The 19,786-nt window shown below is 53.1% G+C and overlaps 1 protein-coding gene across 7 annotated transcripts in view; it reads left to right on the top strand.

The window, feature by feature from the left end:
- The first annotated feature begins 709 nt into the window (after positions 1-709).
- Positions 710-19,786, top strand: part of IKZF1 (IKAROS family zinc finger 1) — an 86,466-nt gene continuing 67,389 nt past the window's right edge. For 5 of the 7 annotated variants that reach the window (XM_032476292.1, XM_032476291.1, XM_032476290.1 and 2 more), the window contains exons 1-2: positions 710-1,093; positions 14,357-14,410. In XM_032476292.1, the coding sequence (XP_032332183.1) occupies positions 1,051-1,093; positions 14,357-14,410 (97 nt within the window). In that variant the 5' untranslated portion in view covers positions 710-1,050. The other 2 variants (XM_032476289.1, XM_014554091.2) reach the window with 2 other exon arrangements.

The raw sequence follows: 19,786 nt of genomic DNA, 5'->3' as shown, positions 1-19,786 counted from the left end.
GGTGCCCAGAGGGATGGCCCGGGACGCGGGGCGGCGGGACCCCGGGAGCACGCCCGCCCCGCGCGCGTGGTCCGAGGGTTAAGCGCGGTTCCCGTGGCGCGGCGGCCGGCGTCGCCGCCGGGGGCCCCAGCCCGGGAGCGCCGGCCACCGCCGGCCACCGCGACGCGGCGCTGGCATGGGGAAGCGCGGTGGCGCGGGGCGGGGTGGGGGGAGCCGGGCGCGGGCGAGCGGGCGGCAGCGGGCGGAGGGCCAGCAGGTACGGCCCGCGCGCCCCGCCGCCCCGGGGGCCCCGCCGGGGCGGGGGTGCGTGCGACCCGGCCACGCGGTAAAGTTTGTGCGCGCGGCCCCGGAGTTGCGGGCGGGCCGGCGGCGCGCCCCGCTCCGTGCCCGGCTCCATGTGTCGCTCGGTGCCCCGCGCCCCCTCCGAGTCCCTCTCCGATCCACGCGCCCCGCGCCCCGCTCCGGGGGAGTCTCCCATCCCCGCGCCCCGCGCCCCGCGCCGAGGGCTCTCCCATCCCCGCTCCGGTGCAGCCCGGCCGGCGCGGCGGACGCACCCCGCAGGTGGGGAGCGCGGGCCGGCGGGGGCGCGGCGCGCAGGGGGCCCCGGAGCGCGGCCCGTGGGCGGCGCTGTGCGCGCGGGACGGGCGGCCGGCCGGGAGCGCGGGCGCCGGGTCGGAGCCGGCGGCGGGGAGGGGGGTGGGGTGGGAAGCGCGGCGGAGAAATGGGGAACCGTGCGAGTGAGCAACTTCAGGAAGTCATTGTGAAAGAAAGCCGGGAAGAGCTCGGCGGCCCGGCGAGCCGGGCGCCCTGACAAGTGCCCGCGCGGCCCGCGCCCGGGGCGGCGACTGCGGTGACGGTCCCTGGGGCCCCGCGGGGCGCAGCCGAGACCCGCGCGGGACCCTTGGCCGCGGCGGGGCAGCCGATCGGGCGCGCCCGCGGGGCGGAGGAGCCCGGCTCTGAGGACCCGCTGCGGACCCCCCCGAAGTGCGACGCCCGAGTCCACGTGAGTGCTTTGCGATGGAATTTCAGTAGGAAAACTTGGGGCAGCTGATGGACGGAGAAGGAGAGACAGAGGGAAAGAAAGGAGGCGCAGGTGGGTGCCGCCTGGGTTCGCCCTGGTCAGCTTCTCCTTTCCGGGGACGGGGAGAGCGGCGACCTTCGCCAAAACCTCGGCCACTTCGAGCTGCGTGAAGGTCCAGGCCGGCAGGGGGACACTTCTGAGCCGCCCCGCTGCCACCATGAGGAGGACCTTCTGGCTCCCAGCCGTATTTAAATTGATGCAGGCTTATGCAGTGAGATCGCGGAAGTCAGCCTTTACATAAAGTCATTCCGCTGGAGCTTTCTTGTCTTATTTTTGAGGCGAGGCATTTTTGCTCCGGCTGTAAAATAACTTGATCGAGTCTGAGCTCGCTTTTTGCAAAATAGGAATGATCCCGGTGTGGAAAAGTTGGTGGTACTTTTGCTGAGGGCCATGTCTGGCCCTCGCGGTTAGGAAACCCCTCGGTGAAAAGGCACCGGGTTCCTTGCGACTCTGAAATGTGTTTCTACAAATTTGTCAGGGATCCTGGCTGATTCCTAAGGAAGCTTCCTGAAGCTGTGATTGTATTTTTCCTTCTAACTTGGAGGCACCGAGTGTGGCACAGATGAGACGCAATGAGGGCGAAAGAGAAGGGTCACCATTCCCAGGGTCTGAGCAGACACCGCTTGCAAATGCAGTTTCCATTCTGTCTGGGCAGCAGCGGCCGTCGGAGTGCGTTTCCAGGCCGTGTGTGTGTGTGTGTGTGTGTGTGTGTGTGTGTGTGTGTGTGTGTGTGTGTCTCCCTCTCTCACACACTCACAGGCTCCCACCCTGCTCCCCGAGGAGCTTTGAGATGCCTCGGTTTAAACTTGGAGACACAAACCAGTATTGAAGGCATATCTCCTTACCAGTCAGATCAACTTCTGTTAAAAGTAAAAAAAAAAAAAAAAAATAGAAAATTATGGAAGTTGAAAATATTTATCACGCATAATATTTCAAGTTTGGTGGAAATTTAAAGGCTATTAAGGATTGGTTCACTTTGGTTATGGGTTGATCGGAATCCACAACCTGCAGGAAACACTCTGAGGCCCTTGAATATATTTCTTTGTTTGAAAATGTTTATTTGATCAGGTTGTTTGGATGGATTCACCTTTGATACGGGATTTTTAAAGTAACAGTTCTGGTGTTACTTACAGTGAATGTGCCAGAATCGTTTCAGGGACAAATCAGATTATTTGCTACGTGGCTAAAATTTAAACAGTCACAAATATCTGTGGCCAGGAGGAATATACTTGCCTGTACCTTAGGACATACAGAGAGAGTTATAAAATAATTTGTCCCCGTGGATATAAACGGTGGTGTCACATTTTAAAATCCTATGCAATTTGGGTTTGATATAATGTATCTGCTATCAGAACTTCCCATGGACATACACATTTATTCCTTTTTTAACGTGGGGGAAAAAAAGTGCTTCTCGGTCTCAAAGTCCACCAGAGCTGAAGACACAAACATATTACAGAGCTGAATGGTCAGGTTTTCTGCCCCTTCTGTTTCGTGGTGATAGTTGAAGGGAGGAGTTTGAGACGCCCCACCCGGCTTATGTCTTCACTTCATCCTTCTTTTAATTAAAGGGCTGCTTCTTGGAAAACTCTGCATCCTCTGGAATTCAGAAGCACTGTAGTAATAACAGCCCTTCATCAGGGTCTCGGGGGATGAGCCCTCAGGTCCGTAAATGAAAGTGTGTGTGTGTGTGTGTTACGTCTTTTGAGAAGTTTGCCCCGAGGAGAGAGTCTTGTAGCCATTTCTCTTGTAAAAAAAAATTAAGATCACAGCCAACTTCCTGGCCAGGAGGCCTGCCGCCTGCCGAGCTGGGGAGCTCTGTGTCTTCCTCACTCGCCTGGGGACTCAGAGTTTGCCGAGAGGTGCCCTTTGCTTTGGGGACCTCCCCCCTCCACCCCCCACCCCCCCACCGCGCCCTGGGACTTGGATGTGTGTGTCCCCGTTTGGTTGGCCTGATAGCGTATGGTCAGTGTGAGCGTCAAGCTCTTGAGGTCGGAGAGGACGCGAGGTTTATATACATTGTCTACTACGAGCCACGCTGCGAAAGCCACACCCCACACACACGCCGCTTATGTGCAGCCTGGTGCGTATTAATAGACACAGGAAATAAAGACATTATGCGAGCGTGTGCACAGCCGGCGTGGGAAGAGATGCGTGGGGGGGCCGGGTGCCACGGGCCTTCAGCATCAGACGCACCTGGCCTGAGTCATAAACCCCCCCCTTTTGGAATTTCTTTCTTTTCACCGTTTGCTAAGACAAGGCGGGTTTTCCGACTTGTGCAACGGTGAGCGTTGGTCCAAGGATGTTAGTCCTTTGAGGGGTGTCTGCCTCAGACGCTGGCAGTTAACCCCGAATGCGTCAAGTGTGGCCGCGCCGAGGGGCATTTTTGTTTTCTTTCCTCTCCCCTAATCTTTGTAATTATGAAGTCGTCTCGCTGTGAAATAAGTAATGGTTTCCTGGCCTTGCTGGAATGGGGAGTCAGGTGCTCCAGGCCCCAGGGAGCGAGAGAGCGAAGACCCTTTTGGGTGATTTCCTTGCTCTTTCTATACGAATTTTTGGGCGCTGTGACTCCTGCTTCTGGCCACGAGACGGTTAACGTCAGTCCCGGTCCCCGGTGGGGCCACTGGTGTGTGCAGGGCCCTCAGACGTGTGGACTGTCCTTCCATTACCGGGGAGCAATCAGCGATGCATCCTTTGAGGCTTACGAGGGGGGACCATTCCGTTTTCGCTCAAAACAGGCACCCGTCCAAGTGGGATCTGGACAAACACATTTCAAGTCCAGCCGAGGAGGGAGCGGGGAGTGGGGCCCCCCAGGGGCCGGATCCCAGGCCAGGGCAGCAGCTCGGACCGTGGTGTGGCCCAGACGCTGACGCTGGCTCCTTCGCGTAGACCTGGGTGACTGGCGTTCCTGGCCGTTGAATAAATGAGTCCCCTCCCCTGCCCCCGTTATCTTTCTGCCTCTCCGGCAATGTCTGTTCACGCCCTTCCACATTCAGGGTGTTTGTTTTACTAGCCTGTGTTTGCCAGGGTTTTGAAATGCTGGGTGCTGTTCTAAAGAACATGTTTGAGAGGCTCTGAGACGTTAAGAGGGGAAGGCTGCGGTCAGGGTCACAAGCAAAACAGCAAACCAAAGAGGCTTTGCAGAAGGATCCCAAGTGGAGACGTGGGCAGGGCCGGCCCTGCGCGGTGTGTGTCACTGCGGGTCTCTGCCGAGAAGGGTCTGGTGGGGGGGCCTGTTCAGTTGGGTTTTTTTTTTTTTCCTTCTCCAATGTTACTGCAGGGAACAGGTACACATCCTGTGTGCTTCCCATGGCCAAGCTAAACTTGGTGAGGACTCCAAGTCCCGGGCCTGGGGGCCACTGGTCATCCCTGCCCCAGGCCTGGTCCTGTTTCCCTCCTCCCGCTGGCCTGCGGGGGAGCTCACGCTGCCTGTTGAGTGAAAGCTCCCTCTCCCGCCCCCCGCGAGCCCATCGGAGCCGCCGACGTCCGCATCATCTCTGAACCCGATTTGGTCAGGACAGGAAACTCAAGCTCCCTTCCTGCCCATGTTTTCCTGAGAGAAAAACACTCTTCCCTCCTTTTTTGCATATTTGGCAAGTCGGTCCACCTTCCTCTCCGCCCCAGTGGAGTGCAGGCCAGGCGCTGGTGACGGAGGGTCCCTTCCAGGTGGCGGAGTCGAGGGGACTCTGGGCAGCCCGGGGTCCTCAGACCCCAGCCCTCAAAGGTAGGATTGGGTGGGAGAGGCAGCCCCCCCACCCTGGGGTCCCTGGGAGGCACAGGCTCCTCGGTGAGTGTCGCTGGTTTCTTTGCTGCCTCAGCCTGGACGGGCCACCTGCCGTCTTCCCGGCGGGTGGCGGCCTGGGTCCCAGCACCTGCCGGGCACCCCCACCCCGCGGGGCTGTCTGAGGGTGATGGAGAGCCCATCACGCGCCAGTTGCGCTCTCTCGGCTTTCGGGTGGTCCCACGCGCCACCTCCTGATGGCTGGTGGCCCAGGGCCACCGCGTAACGGATGGCTTCAAGCAGGCCCTCATTAGTGGTGAAGGGCCCGCTTCGTTTTCTCCCATTCAAGTGTGCAATGATTTATGTCTCTTCAGCAGCCGGCTCACTGCTGGAGGAAATCTGACTCCCCTTCCTGCCGGTGTTCGCGCCAAAAGCTGGCTGCCATGGATGGGCAGCCGGGAGCGAGCCTCCAGCGTGTGCTGCGTGGGGGACCCGAGGCTGTTCCTTTGGGGCCCCCCAGCCCTTCCGTCCTCTCTGCCCCTCCGCCTCTGACTCTCCTCCGCCTTCTTCCAAGTGTGGGGTTTGGGCTGAAACCACTAAGAACAGCTTACAGAATTTTTGAGGGACCCCATCCACGCTGACACGGACGTCTGTGTCCCCGTTTGGGAGGTCACAGACACTCCCAGGCGCTTTTCTGGCAGTCTGAAGCTGTCTGAAATCGAACAGCGTGGTTCGGATCCGAGTCCTTTCCTAAAGCCATGTGTTCCAGTACTGAATTTGGATTCCTGAGTTTCGGGCCCATTTTTGGGGTTACATCAGGTTTTCTGGGTGAACTTGGAGCAAATGGAACAGGCCATGAGATCCTTCCCCTCGACCTGATGGGGGAAAAAAAATGTTTCTCTTAGAATCTTGAGGAGGAATGAAAATGAGGGATTCATCTTTCATAAGCTGCCTTCTGAGGCATTCTGAAGTGTCCCCTGGGCTCTTAATGGAAATTGCAAAGTGCCAGTGACCGCCCCCCTCCGGCACGAGCCCACTTTTAGCCTGAAAAAGTGACCTTTTTCCCTCCTCCTTTTGTACTGAGTTTTGTGCAGGGCAGAAAATTAAAGTGTTGTTCGAACAGGTTCACGGTGACAGCGGATTGAGAAATTGTGTACCCTGCTTCGTTAAATTAAAATCCGACTGCTAATGACCTCAGCTTGTTAGAGATAAGGCCAGTAATTACCATTTAAAAATCATGTGATCCCACTGGCACCACCGAAGAAAAAAAAAGAAAAAAGAAAAAAACCATAAAAATAAAATTTAGAAAAATGGTTTGGAAATTCCTAGTGCATTTCTGTGTTTCCTCGCTTCTGCCTAGACTGATAGGTGTTAAACCTGCATTAAAAGACTTTTTTTCAGTTTAATTTGGTGCAGACAGGCTTTTGTAAAAGAAATCCAGTTTGCTGCAAAAAAAAAAATAAATTAATAAAATCACTGTAAGTCAAATATTGAAAAGAAAGAATTTAAACTTAAGGGCCGCAGAAGAATTCTGACTGCACTGTTTCAGATGTTTTCCCTGCATGTTGCTCCCGTGAATATTTCTGCCCGATTATAGAGACAGGCTGATTTTTGTAGCCCTGCGAATGAGGAAGTTGTAAGTTTCTGTGAGGTTCCACTGATGACACCCCCCCTCCCCCTGGGTTTGCATGAAGACGATGCAGACGAAAGGTTGTGGGTTACAGCCTAGGCCCCGAGCAGTCCTGGTTGGGCCTGCCACCCTCTGGGACATCATTTTCCTCATGGACCCTGTCACGTGTTCTGTGGTGCTGGGTTTGTCCTCAGGGCCGTGCGGGCTTTGGTGCTGAGCTCTGTCCATCACAGACAGAAATGGAAGTCTAGAGCGTGCTTTGCTGGGTTGCTGCACCAGAGAGCCAGCTCAGAATAGCAAATATTCCTGTGTGCATCGCCCGTCGCAATCACTGTGGCCAGATCGTGGGTGCCCTGAGCCTCCCCCGACACAAGTTTAACCTGACTTCAGCTGAAGCATGTGAAGCCGGGGTGAGCGAAGGAAATCCCCCACGTACTGAAGCTTCTGAGACACTGAGTGATGGTTAAGGAAACCTGCATTTTGAATTTACGTTCTGTAGGCAGTGAAGATCGTTTGGAAAAGCAAACACAGATGGGTTTTTTTTTTTCCTAAGCATTTTGAGAAAAAGTTACTTTATTTCAATTTGTTCTAGCCGATAGTATTGTGTGGGTGTTGTAAACAGAACTGAGGTCAGAATGCAAGTCCTTCCGGGAGAATTACCCATGGGCCCGAAAACCATGTGGCCTTAACCTGGGGAGGGTTACGGAGCCGTTCAGGTGTTGGTCCCCACCCCTCTCCGGAGCGCAGACAAAATCCCCCATATTACAGACTGGGCTGGAGCAGCTTTTATGTTTTGTTGAATAGGAGGTAGATGGAGATTTAAGCTTCAGTGAATCAGATGCTAGTCTAGAATACATTCTCTCTCTCTGTTTGCATCTAGGTTTGCAACTAAGTCACTCAAACAAACAAACAAACAAAAAACAAACGTGACAGCACCTAAGATGATGTCCTCAGTGGGAAAGTCAGCGACAGCTTTTCAATTACTGTTCATAAATAGATACGTATACATTGTAAGCAACCAGATTACCCTGGGAGGGTTAGCATAATTTTACTTCCTTGGGTCTAAAGAACATGTAGCTTTAAAAAGAAGTCTCGTGGCTTAGTGGAAACTTCGTCCTGCAAGTACGTTTTTCGCTTTGGAATGTCACGGATGTGCAACTGGGTTTTGCTGCCTTTAATGTAGAGTTTTTAACGCATCCAGAGAAAATGATACTGGTATGTTAGGACAACGTCCCTGCTGAGAAGTCGAGATGAGAACACTGTGTTCTTTACGACAGCGTCTTTGCCCTGCGAAGGGCAGAACCAAGTCAACGTTGCATTTATTTTTTTTTCAATGAAAAAAAATATCTTTGAACCTGATAGAAACACAAGTAATTCCAGGCTCCTGTGTCCCTTCTTGATAATGACGGGAGGTCAGCACTTTGGGGAGATGTTTGTGTAAATCTGTGTATTGGGGGCAGTTTCTGCATTTTTTTTCTTTTTTTAGGATGTAGGTCTCACTTTTGTTTTCCAGTTGCTGGCCATGCATAAAGTCTTCTAAAATCGGGAAGAGGCCGGAAAAAAATGATTCTAAACTTAGATGTTATTTTTTTTAATTTTTTTTTTTTTTTTTTACTGGAGTGATGAAGGGCCAAAGGCATTTCTATTTGAGGAAGCTACATAGGAAGTGGCCTGTGATGACAGCCATGATCAGGAAAAGTCCTACAAAAGTGTATGTAAATTGGGGGCACGTCTGCCTCCCTCAGGATTGCTGAAGACGCAGTGGTGGCTGTTAGCGGTTGGAGAGCCCGTGGTTCAGGGACGTGGAGCTCTCTGCAAGGTGCACGCACGAGGCGGGGGAAGGACACACAGCAGGGATGCTGCACCCGGGCCCCTCCTGGACCAACCTGACATCCACCCGTCCTGAGAGCGACCTGTAAACCCAGGAGACTGTCTCCAGCCCCCTTTTCAAATTTCTAATATCTCACATCTTTTTTTTTTTCTTCTTCTTTCTTTCTTTTTCCTACCTCACTTTGAGACAGGTGGCCCCATGATGGCTTTGAAAAACACTCTTGTGGTTCATTTTCCTCCTGTATTAAGCACCTTTTCATGCAGGATGTCTTCAGATGGCAGAGTTCTTAGCTCTGTTTTGGAAGGGCCTCCTCAGCTCCCCCCTGCCCCGTCCTCTTTTGCATATCAGTGCCTGCCCCTCGGTGGGGGGAAAAATGTGAGGACAGAATTGCACATCTGAGCTAATTTGCCCTCAGAGAGCTGGTTCACAGCAGAATCAACCGCCAGAGGAGGCGTTTTTTTTCTGCGGCTCAGTTAAATATGGGGGAGGGGGTGGGGGGAGGGTGAAATTCAAACTGAATTCCCCGCCATCCTGTTTAGATCTTGTTTGCATTGTTCTTGGGGCCAGCCAGCATGTCTGCGGCGGCGTAAAGGTGACAACTGTGTGGACTGGCAGCTCATTTGGGGAACCTGAAAAGAATCAGCGATGAAATAAGAGTGTTCAGAAGTTGTGAGGGTCTCCTGACCTGTTTTGTTCAGTTGTTAAGGAAAACCCATCCGGTCCCCGCCGCCCGAACCGGACACAAAGACCCCACACGTGCACCTGCTTTCTCCTGGAACGTTCTCTTTCTTAAGATACAGGGTGGTTCACGGTGATGCGATAGGTTTGCAAAAGAGAAAATCCACCGGTCTGAACATGAGAGGACACAGGCGTAGTGGGTTTTATTAAAGAGATCTGTGATGCAAGGCATGTTAAATAGATTATGGTCTTGGTCCCTGTTCCCCCTTCAAAATAAGCATCATCGGGTGAATGCGGAAATGACCCTGAACGTAACTCTGGGGCAACCTCACTCATCAGGGAGGGGACATAATTAATTAGTAGCCTACCTTTGACCGAATGGCCAGAATGTGACTGCATCGTGGAAGTTTTGTGATGGAGTCTGCCTGAACTGCAGTGTGTTGCAAAGCACATGCCTATTTTTCTATGAAGATGCAGGTAACGCATCCTTGTCCCTTTATTTGAGATTTGGGACCCGTTTCCTGGGGCTGTGAGGTTCCGGCGGGCAGGAATGGTACCGTCCAGTGGTCATGGGTTCAGATCTCAGCTCTGCTGTCTGTGTAGACGTGTGGCCTAGAGCAGGCTACTTCTTTCCTAACCTCAGTTTTCTCATCTGTAAAATGGAGATAAGAATAGAGATCATTGCATGAGAACAGTCCTGATGCAGTCTATTTGCATGGATTAAGGATGCACGCTTAGGAAAACAGGAGTTGAGTGTGAGATCTAATGTGGACACTGCCAGGCGCTGAGATAAAACAGCGGACAAGGTGGGTGATGGTCATGGTCTTGGAATCAGCAGGTAAATGCCAGGTGCACAGTAGTTGCTTCAGGAAAACTATTTAATACCACATCCTTCTGTTTACTGTGATTTTCTGGCATATATTAGGTGCTCAAGAGGTGTTCTGAAATATTACTGGACAGAAAATTGCCTACATGGTATCAGGGGAGGGGAAAGACGTTTGTTTAAAAAAAATGTAGTTCGTGCTGTTTACATCTCAGAGAAGGAACTTTTGAAAAGCCCATGGAAGGACTCTGTGCCCCCTGTGGCTCACGACAGCACGTCTGGCCTCCTAGCCACTTCATCCTCTCCTCGCCGTGAATTCGTGAATTGGAAAATCATCAGGTTGAGGTTCTCCACAAGCTTTCTGGCTTCATGGATCCAGGCTCAGGTCTGGGGGTAGGGAAAGGCCGCGGCGCTTCAGAGCATGTGCTTGGGGTGGGGAGAGGAGGCGTTCGTGGGAAAGAAACGAGGGGCGCGGCGGGAGGAGGCAGAGGAGGGTCTGAGCACCGCCCCCCGGTCTGTCCCGAGCTCTTCCTGGAGCTCCTGCTCACGGGCGGGGTGAAAAGGAGGACGGTCCTGGACACGTGCCCGGACTCCTCGCTCGGAAGCCTGCACTGCCCAGGGCTGTTGGATGCTTCTGGCCTGCAGATGGCCAGGTTCCAGGCCCCGTGGGGCGGGGGGAGGAGAGGCAGGCGAGGTCAGAGAGGGGGGCCTCTGAATGGTCTCGCTGTCCCCAGGGAAGCGCCAGGTCTCCTGGAGGACACCGGGGTCCTGCAGCTCTGCTCCATCTTGTCCTCGATCCTTACATCCCCTACTGTCCAAACTCAGCCAGGTGCCCGCTCCAGAGAGAGAGGCGGGGGGAGAGGGGGGGAGAGGGGCCGGACCTCAGCTCAGCGGCCCGTCCTCAGTGGGGGCCCAGGGACGCCAGGCTGCGCCCTCCTGGAGGGCCGGCCGTCCACCGCCTCCATCACGTGGCGCGCCCTTATCTCTCCATCCAGTTCCCCTTGCGCGAGGCTCAGAACGGCCCGCTCCGAGGAGACAATAAACGCATTCATGTCTGTAAGAAGTGCGCGGTGACAGTGAGGGACGGACTGGGCTGGGCTCCCTGCGCTCTGGATGCGGCGCTCTGGCCTCCGGCCGTCTGGGCCTCGCAGGTGGAGCAGAAAGTTGCAGTGAGCTTGTGAAGTGACCCGCCTCCCTTCCCAGGCCTCCTGGTCTGGGTTTGGGTGCCGGGGAAGGTTCCCAGAAACAAGTTATTAAGTGGCTTTGGGGATGAACCCCTCTTAACTGACTGCAAACTCTTTTACACTGAGATCCGATCAAGCCTGAATTCCGTTTTCCACTTGGCTCTGGGCCTTGCTTCCTTGTGGGGAAGAGAAATGCAGAGCTCGGGCTGGGGGAGCGGGGAGGGGAGTGGGTGTAGCTCAGGGGTAGAGCACATGCTTAGCATGCATGAGGTCCTGGGTCGATCCCCGGTCCCTCCATTAAAACAATAATAATAAACAAATCGAATTACCTCTCCCTGCAGGGGCAAAAAGAGAATTTGGCTTTAGGGGAGGGTGTGGCTCAGGGCTAGAGCACGTGCTTGGCACACAGGAAGTCCTGGGTCCCATCCCCAGCCCCTCCATCGGAAAGAAATGCAGACCTTGGCTTGCAAACGCATTAATGTTATGTCACGTCCCTCTTGAGAGCCTTCAGGGCTGCCCCTGGTCACTCGGTCTTGGAGGAAAAGGAATTTCCTTTCCCTCGGACAGGTTTCCACTGGTGCATTATTCCTCTGGTCTTTGTGCCAAAGCAGAGTCGCTTTGAGAAAAGAAAAAGTCAGTACCCTTTGGTCCCAAGAGATACAAAAATGTAGAGTTTGGGGAAGTTTGTGGGAGTTTGTCAGGCCACCCCTCCACCCCACAGTGTGATGTCAGAACAGACGGGCCAGGTGAGGGCAGGCCCGGGGGTGGGGGGGCTGGGAGAATGCAGAACGGGGGGACCCCGTAATAGGGTGCAGTGGCCCCGCTGTCAGATAGGGTGGGTAGAGGGTGTGCATGAAAATCGAAGCGAGGCTGATTACCCAACATAGCTGCGTGTGATGGGGGTGGGGGTGGGATGGGGGTGGGGCGGGGTTACGGACATTCAGTGGAAATGGACACAGGCCTGGGGCTCAGATCCAGCGTCCTCTGCTCGCCGTGGTCCGCCTCTCACACCCCCACTGTCCGGAGCACAGAGGGATGCGGGTTCCAGGAAGGCACCCTCGCCCCTGCTCCCTGGGGATGCGTGTGTGCGCACGCTCCCTGCACCCCGCCCCACGGTGCCTGGTCTGCACCCCGTCCACGGGCTCAGAGCATCAGTTTGCTGCTTTGGGATGTGTTCTCACGTCTCCCCGCGTGAACGGAAGGATGCATGGAGCAGGGCTCGGCGAGGGTGGATGGAGTCTGTCCTGCCAGCAAACCCAGAGGGTCCGTGACAAAGGTCTCTGGAAGGAGGGACACCTTCTCCCGCGGGGCTGAGATGGGGCGCCTTCAGCTCGTCTATAGAACACTTTTTTTTTTCCCTTTTCACTGGAAATTACTTGAATTACAAGAGGATACTGGTGAAGTCAGTCTCTGCCACAGAAAACTTGGATGTTAATGCATATTTGCAAAATAAAAAGATGCGTGTAACATGAAATGAAAAAATATCTTACACCAGTTTATTTGGAAAATGTCCAGTGCCCTGCTGTTCCTAAAAAAAAAAAAGTCTTGTGTGTTTATAAATAAATACACACAGAAAAAAAAATGTAGTTCTCTAAGTGGTGGAAATTTGGGGCATTTATTTGCCTTTATTAAAAAATAGAGTCGTGAAAAAATTCTATCACTTCCACAGCCAAAAAGCTCAAAGTCAACATAATAAAAAAGGCGGGTTAACGTAACAGTGGTTGCCGAAAGATCTGAGTTCTGCTCGAAGGCTCTCCAGTCATCATGAGGCTGTTTTAGAGCTGGTTTGTGATATTTGACCATAAAATATTGCATTTGTCTTCAGAAAACCGAATCTCATACTGCATGGCACGGGGAATACAATTTTCCTCATCTGAGTCTGTCTTATTTCTTTATAATCGTTCTGAGGGTTTCAGAAGAGTCACAGGTTTTTGCCTTTCTTGGTGTCCAAGGAGGTGGGACTTGGGCACACGGGGTTTTGGGGACACTGGTGTTGGTTTCATGTTTGCCTGGCTTTGGCTTGGGTGTGGACCCTCAGTCTTGGGGCTGAAACCCAGGCAGGCCCTGGAACCCTCTTCCCTTGTGGGGTCACGGCTGCCCCCCCGAGGCACACACTTGCCTTGGAAATTGGTGTCATGACTCAGGCTGGTGCAGGGACTTTCAGAAACACAGGGAAACCTTCTGCATCCGGGAATGCACACCTTCTTCATGACAAGGGCTGGTGTTGGTGAAACTGAGGTTGTGTGCCCATGTGCCCCGTGACAGCGGTCACACACACACACACACATGCACACACACACGTGGCCTCTGTCTGCTCAGAGCTTTCAACCAGGCTGGAGACGGGAGGGCCCCTGACCCCTCCATCGGTGTCCGGGCTGGAAAGCTCAGATCCACACGTCCGAGCCACCGAGACACACAGGTGGTCCCCCAGGAAAAAGTGACCCGATTCAGACCCAACAGACAGACTCGGTTTTGCTGGTTAGGGAAGGACCTCTCCCGAAGGCTGCCCAGCGGAGGAGAAGTGAGCAGGCTTTGCTCAGGTCACCTTCTGCTGGGCCACACATTTCTTATCCACGGAGCCACCAGCTGCCATGCATCGCGGGCACCTGCGTCCTGGGAGGCGCATGCGGCCACTGCTCCCTGGTGTTCGTGGGGGCTGGACCACAGCCTTGGGGACAGACCAGGGCATCCCCACCCAGGGCAGCTCCTCCGGGCTGGCTGTGTCCTTTTGCAGCCATCTGCCAGCAAAATAAACGGGACGGTCTGGGCGCCCTCCCGGCCGGGTCTGGCCACCGTCCCCCCGGCGTCCATCTGGGAGCTGGCGGAGTCGGAGGCGAGGGCCCTGAAAAAGGGGGACAAAGAGGGAAGCTGGCGCCTGGCCCATCTGCCAGGCCGGAGGTGTATGCATTATTGATGGAAGGAGCGCGGGAGCTGCTCAGATATGCAGCCCTGCCTGGGTAAATGAGACATTCTTCAACAAATTGCTTCGTTTTTTGATTGCTGATTGTACGCGTGTCACCAAGCTGACTCAAGGTTCATCGATGCATGCTCAGTAAATTAGAAAGAACATAACTGTGGATCAGCCAAGAGAATGAATTCTGTGCCTACAATGACCCAGGGCCATTTAATTTTCTGCTTAATTTTGTTGCAGTCAGTTTGCATTTTGGGTTATTATGCAGTTGGAAATTAACAATAAATAACAAATTTGGTCCTCCTGGGCCGGTAATGATATTTTTATAAATCTTTGTAATGCTGTTTTTAAAAGGATCAGGGTCTGCGCCCGTCTGATACTCCAGCGAGGGCTGGAGGAAGAAAGCTCATCATTGTCATGAAGTGGTCCAGGCTTCCTTGTCTCCCATCTTACGCATCGTTTGTTCTCCGCTAAAACCCTTCTTTTCTCTCTCTCTTCAGATAACCTGAGGACGATGGACGCGGATGAGGGTCAAGACATGTCCCAAGTTTCAGGTGAGACCTTGAGGGACCCCTCGCTCCACGGGGTCTCTGGACCTCAGGTGCTCGCTGCGTTCCGGGGCAGGAAGAGGGCTGATTGTGCAGAACGGAAGACCGAGATGGGATTGGGGTCAACGTTCAACGTCAGCTCTTAGACAGGATCCCAGTGTGGGAACCTGGGTGATGACATGAGGACTCCCGTTCAGTCTGAGCGCCACTGGGCAAGGTTCCAGTGAGGCTGGGTCCTCCTGGGGAGGGAAGATGACTCAGTGGTCGGCCCTAGACCCCCAAACACACGCCAGTGGAGGTGTCCGAAAAAGAGTGAGCGGTGGGAGGGAGGAGAAGGCAGCCTGAGACACGCATCTCTGTATGTTTACTTCGGGCCATGTTGGATGTAGCTCTTCCCATCATGGGAGACCCAGGACCGGGGGCGGCGGTCGTGGGGTGAGCCCCAGGCTGGCCCACAGACGGTCACATTCGGCGACGCCGAGGAGGATGGGCCACCAGCCAGTCCAGCCGGGCCTGCCCGGCCCCTGGATTCTCAAGTGTAGGGACCCCAGGGCTGTCAGCAGCCTCGGGGTTTCCAGCATCTCATATGTTAGGGCCTCGGGCTCATGGTCAGTCCCAGGTGGGCCTCTGGGCAAGAATGACCTGTGTTGTCCTCCGGGCGGGGCCAGCCCGTGCCCACGGGTCCCCAGGTTGCTCCTGAGGTCTGCCTCGCGGGCTGAGTCAGTCCTCACGATGGAGACCAGGGCCGCACGTGTGGCGGCTGCCCTGCCTGCCGGCTGCTGATGGGAGGTGTGCAGGAGAGCAGAGGCCAGTCCCCCCAACCTGGAGACCACAGCCGTCCTCCTCCTCCTCTGCCTCCTGGCCACCCACTCCCATCATTCCGGGCTTTGAAAAGACCAAGCAGAAGCCTGGCTGTTCACGGTGGCATCGAGGCGCTTGGTGGACAGTTGGCAACAGTGAAGACTGGTCCTCAGGTTTCGCATTATCTGTATCATCTCAAGTCGTGTTGGAGGAACTTGCTCGAGACACACCCTCCCCTCCCACCTGCCCAGGAGTGTTTCAACAGACGTTCCCGGCAGCGTTGGGACCGACACTGGAAAATGTCGGTACCTCCACGCCCTTGTCCATACATCTCTTAACAGGGAGGGCGGCGTGAATGTAGTTGTGTGGAAAGACACCCAAAATGTACGTGAGAGTGAAAAAAAAAACCAGGGTGTTTCAGGATGATGTGCAAAGTATGATCTCATTCTATCTTTTTTTCTTTTTTTAAGGACTAATTTTGATTTTTCGAGGGGGAGGTTTATTTATATATACATTTTTAAGTTTATTTTTTCAGTGGAGGTGCTGGGGATGGAACCCAGGACCTCGTGCATGCTAAGCACGTGCTGTACCGCTGAGCTCCACCCTCCCCCTCGTGTGATCCTATTTAAAATGGAAACGAATCGTGCACACACACAGAGCCGCTTTGCACACGCCTGCACATACATGTCAGAAACACGGGCTGCTAACAGTTGCTTAGGAAAATTCTGGGGTGCTATTTATTTAATCTGGACCTCCTCTCGGAAGACGGGATGGAAGGAAAGCATGGTTTACGGCAGGAGGGAGGGACACTGGCTTTTTGTCTTCTGCTTTTCAGCATGATTTGAATTTATTTCCCTTAAGCGCATCCTTTTTAGAAGTACAAGAACTTCAAACTGTCGAACACGAAAACAAAAACAAAAGATCTTTGGCTCTTTGAAGCCCCTCCTTTGGCTTGGCCGGGACCTTGTAGCCACTGGCAGGTGAAGTCTACACTGGGGGGAGACCTGGTCCTGCCCCGGGGAAGTGGGTTCCAACCCCCAGGATTGCAGACTACGGCGCACGGTGATTGGAGTGTCAGAAACACGGGGTGTGAACCATTGCAAAGGTGAAGAGAGACCCCATCATGGTTTCTGTTCTCCTGCGTGCACTTTGCTTCCTCCTGGGCAGCTTCTAAGCTGGCATCTTGCACGTTGCCCGTAAGAGGAGACCCTTAATCGGTTTGCGAAAAAAAAATAGATTTTTCTAGGTGGGACCCTATAAATTTTGCAGCCACCGCAGCTGAAGGATTTTTCCAGCGTCAGCAGTGTCGTGGCGGTCCACCTGCTCCATGTGAAATAGTCACTCGAGAAACAGAGAAATACTTTGTATCTGACTTTTTTATTCAATCTACCGGGTTCTGTCTTCCCTGGGGTTTGCCCTGCGTGTGGACTGAGCCCTCATCTTGCAGATAATAGACACTCGATAAACATTTACCGCTCTGTCCCCTCCAGTGTTGGGACAATGCTATGAAATAGGCTCGGAGGGGAGACGAGACACGCTTTCCTTTAGGGCACATCTTGTTCTTTCTTTTGGTAAGTTTTTCTTTCTTTCTCAGAACTTTATCCAAATAATTTATTCCACGAGTGCGTGATATTTTTGGCGGGGTTTCTCAGGGAAGAGCCGACCTGTGGGAAAATGGGATCTGAGATGTGAGTCAGTGCCCCATGCCTGCCTCTGCCTTGGACCCGAGAGCGTTTGCCTGGCCTCCTGGACCACGGTGGTGGCACCTGGAAAAGGAGGGGCTGGAGCCAGTTCATCTTAGAGGGTCCTCGGGCCCCCGTGGCCCTAAAGCTGGGACGTTTTCTGAATGGCAGTTTGCTGTGTTTGTTGGAAGCAGGAGACAAGAGATGCTGTGTGTAGCCCTGTGCCATCCAACAAGGGACGTGGTGGAGTGAGTCACGTTGACTGCAAGCGTCCTGTTGACCAAACGCTGCCCTCGGCATTTGACTCCTTCCGGCTTTTCAAGACCCCAGTGAAGGAGATGCTGGTCCCAGCTTCAGTTCGCAGGGCGCTGGGCCTCGGAGAGTTTCAGTAACTGAGCAGAAGCCCCCGGGGGCGGGGGCAGACAGGGTGCTCTGGGCAGGCTCCCCGCCTCTTCTCTGGAGCTGAGAGTCTATTTTCCAAACATTTTTATCCACCCCCCCAGGAATTGCGTTAACCTGGGTGATTGTAGACTAAAACCTCACACGCTAGGGACACAGGAGCGACAGGTGCGTTATAGTCTCCGTGAGAAATTAGCTGTTGGCTGTTGATGAGATAACTAGACAACTTTCTCCTCTGATTTCTCCAAAACACGTCTCATCGGTAAGGCTGTCTGTGACACGTGGGCAGCAGGGGAAGTAAATATAAACCGGCAAGAAGTTCCTTTCATTTTTCTAAGAAGTCAAAAGATACCGTGCTTCGTAAGTGAGTGGCTCTACCTGCTCGGCGCCTTGCCGTCTGCAGTTCTGTGCGTCTCGCGGCGGTGCACGTGTCCCTGAGGAAAATGTGTCTGATTTTGCAGGACGTTACAGTTTACAGAATCATCCCATGAGCTGCCTGGGTATATCAGCATTCACACATCATGGTTTTTTATTCACACAACCGCCCTGTGAGCGAGGAGCCAAAATCACGTTCTTCAGCCTTATTTTATTCTTGAGGACAGAGTCTTAAAGAGGCAAGTGATTCCATGTTCCCACCAGAGCCAGCTTGGAGCTATACCCCAGGTCAGCTAATTTCTAGTCACAGTGTTTATTTGTTTTTGTTTTTGTTTTAATAGACTTTTTTTTTTTTGCTGTTGGCTTCTTTTTTTTTTAATTTTTAAAATTTTTTTTTCTAGTCACACTGTTGGGTTTTTTAAATAGATTTTTTTTTTTTTTGCCACTTGGTTCTTTTTTAAACATTTTTTTCTAGTCACAGTGTTTTTTTTTTTTAATAGACTTTTTTCTTTTTTTTCTGCCATTGGCTTTTTTTTTTTTTTTTTTTTTGAGGAGGGGAGGTGATTAAGTTTTTTTAATTTATTTTTATTTTAATGGAGGGACTGGGGATTGAACCCAGGCCCTCGCGCATGCCAAGCCCACGCCCTGCCCCTGAGCTACGCCCTCCGCTCTAGTCACACTGTTTCACTATCTGGAATGGGTCAACTTGATTTAATAACTTGACTTTTTTTATCTTTTCTCATCTCCCTGTGGTTTTGCATTGTAAGCATTGCAAATTTGTTTAAAAGCAAGAAATACATCTGCTTCTCGTGAAGGTTTTGACTAAGTGGCCGACATTCACCGTGGAAATCTCTAGCCATTAAAGGGTCCCAGGGTCACTGGGTACAAAAGCCATTCGTGTCTCAGCAAACGATGCTCAGACTCTGGGGCTTTTAGGCAAATCAGAGGACCTGCTAGAAAGCATCACGGAGTGGCGGCGAGGTGGGTGCCAGCGGGGCACGTGGTGGGCACCTGGCTTTTTGTGACACGTGAGAAGCAGGAGAGGTAAATATAAACTGGGAAGAAGTTTCCTTCATTTTCCTAAGAGGTAAAAAGATACCGCACTTCCTAAATTAGTGGCTTTAACTGCCTTCTCCAGTTCTGACTTTCTGCTGGGTGCGCGGCACACCTGTGCCAAGACAGACAGTCCTGTTCCTCCTCGTCCCCGGGCGCTGCTCCCGCACAGGGAGCCCCGATCGATGAGCCCGACCTGGGGCCTCTTAGAATCATTGTCCCTTCTCCTACCCCATGGGCAGGAGAGCCCTGAGGTCCCACAGGAGCGGCTGGGCTGAGCTGGCACCTCGTTCCGCGCGGGAGCCCCTCCAGGCTGAAAAGCACGTCCAGCACCCTCGACACGCTGTCGCTGGTCTTGTTCGTAAACAGCGGGTCAGCTCAATTTGCAGGAAGGTTCTTGGGCTGGATTTGCACACGCACGGAGCCGAGAGACGGCACTCCCTGCCTGGATGAGTGCCGGTTCTCTCTGCTCAACCCTTGGCTCCTGCAGGCTTTCGTATCCGAGCTGACCCCAGAGTTCTCCAGAGTCATCACCCATCGAAAGACTGCGATAAAGAAACACAGTCACGCCACTGAGTGCCTGCACCTGTGGCTCCCACCCACCTGTAATAATGACACTGGTTCTTCGTAAAGGCACATGTGCACACCCCACACTCTGCACATTGAGTCGTCGGATCCGTTTGTTAGGCTGGCGTGGGTCTCCAAGGCCAGTGTTGGGGAGGGGTCTTCATGGAAGTGAGTGGCCTGGGTCTTGGCTGTTCCAGCCTCTCCAGCTTGAGATGCCCCCACCGTGCACAGAAAACTAGTTTCATATACTGAACTTTAGTGTGAGATTATTCCTATCCCGAAAAGAAAGAAGGAAAGAAGGAAGAAAAAGAAAGAAGGAAGGAAGGAAAAGAAGGAAGGAAGGAAGGAAAAGAAAGAAGGAAGGAAGGAAGGAAGAAAGAATGAAAAAAAAAGAAGGAAGGAAGGGAAGGAAGAGAGAAAGAAAAAAAAGTTTCATATATTGAACTTCTGTGTAAGATTATTCTTACCCAAGAAAAGCAAAAAGAAATCTTCAAAGTAGGAAAAC

Source organism: Camelus ferus, unplaced genomic scaffold (genome assembly GCF_009834535.1).
Source record: "Camelus ferus isolate YT-003-E unplaced genomic scaffold, BCGSAC_Cfer_1.0 contig313, whole genome shotgun sequence".
Lineage (NCBI taxonomy): Eukaryota > Metazoa > Chordata > Mammalia > Artiodactyla > Camelidae > Camelus > Camelus ferus.
This window is presented reverse-complemented; position numbering and strand designations above follow the sequence as displayed.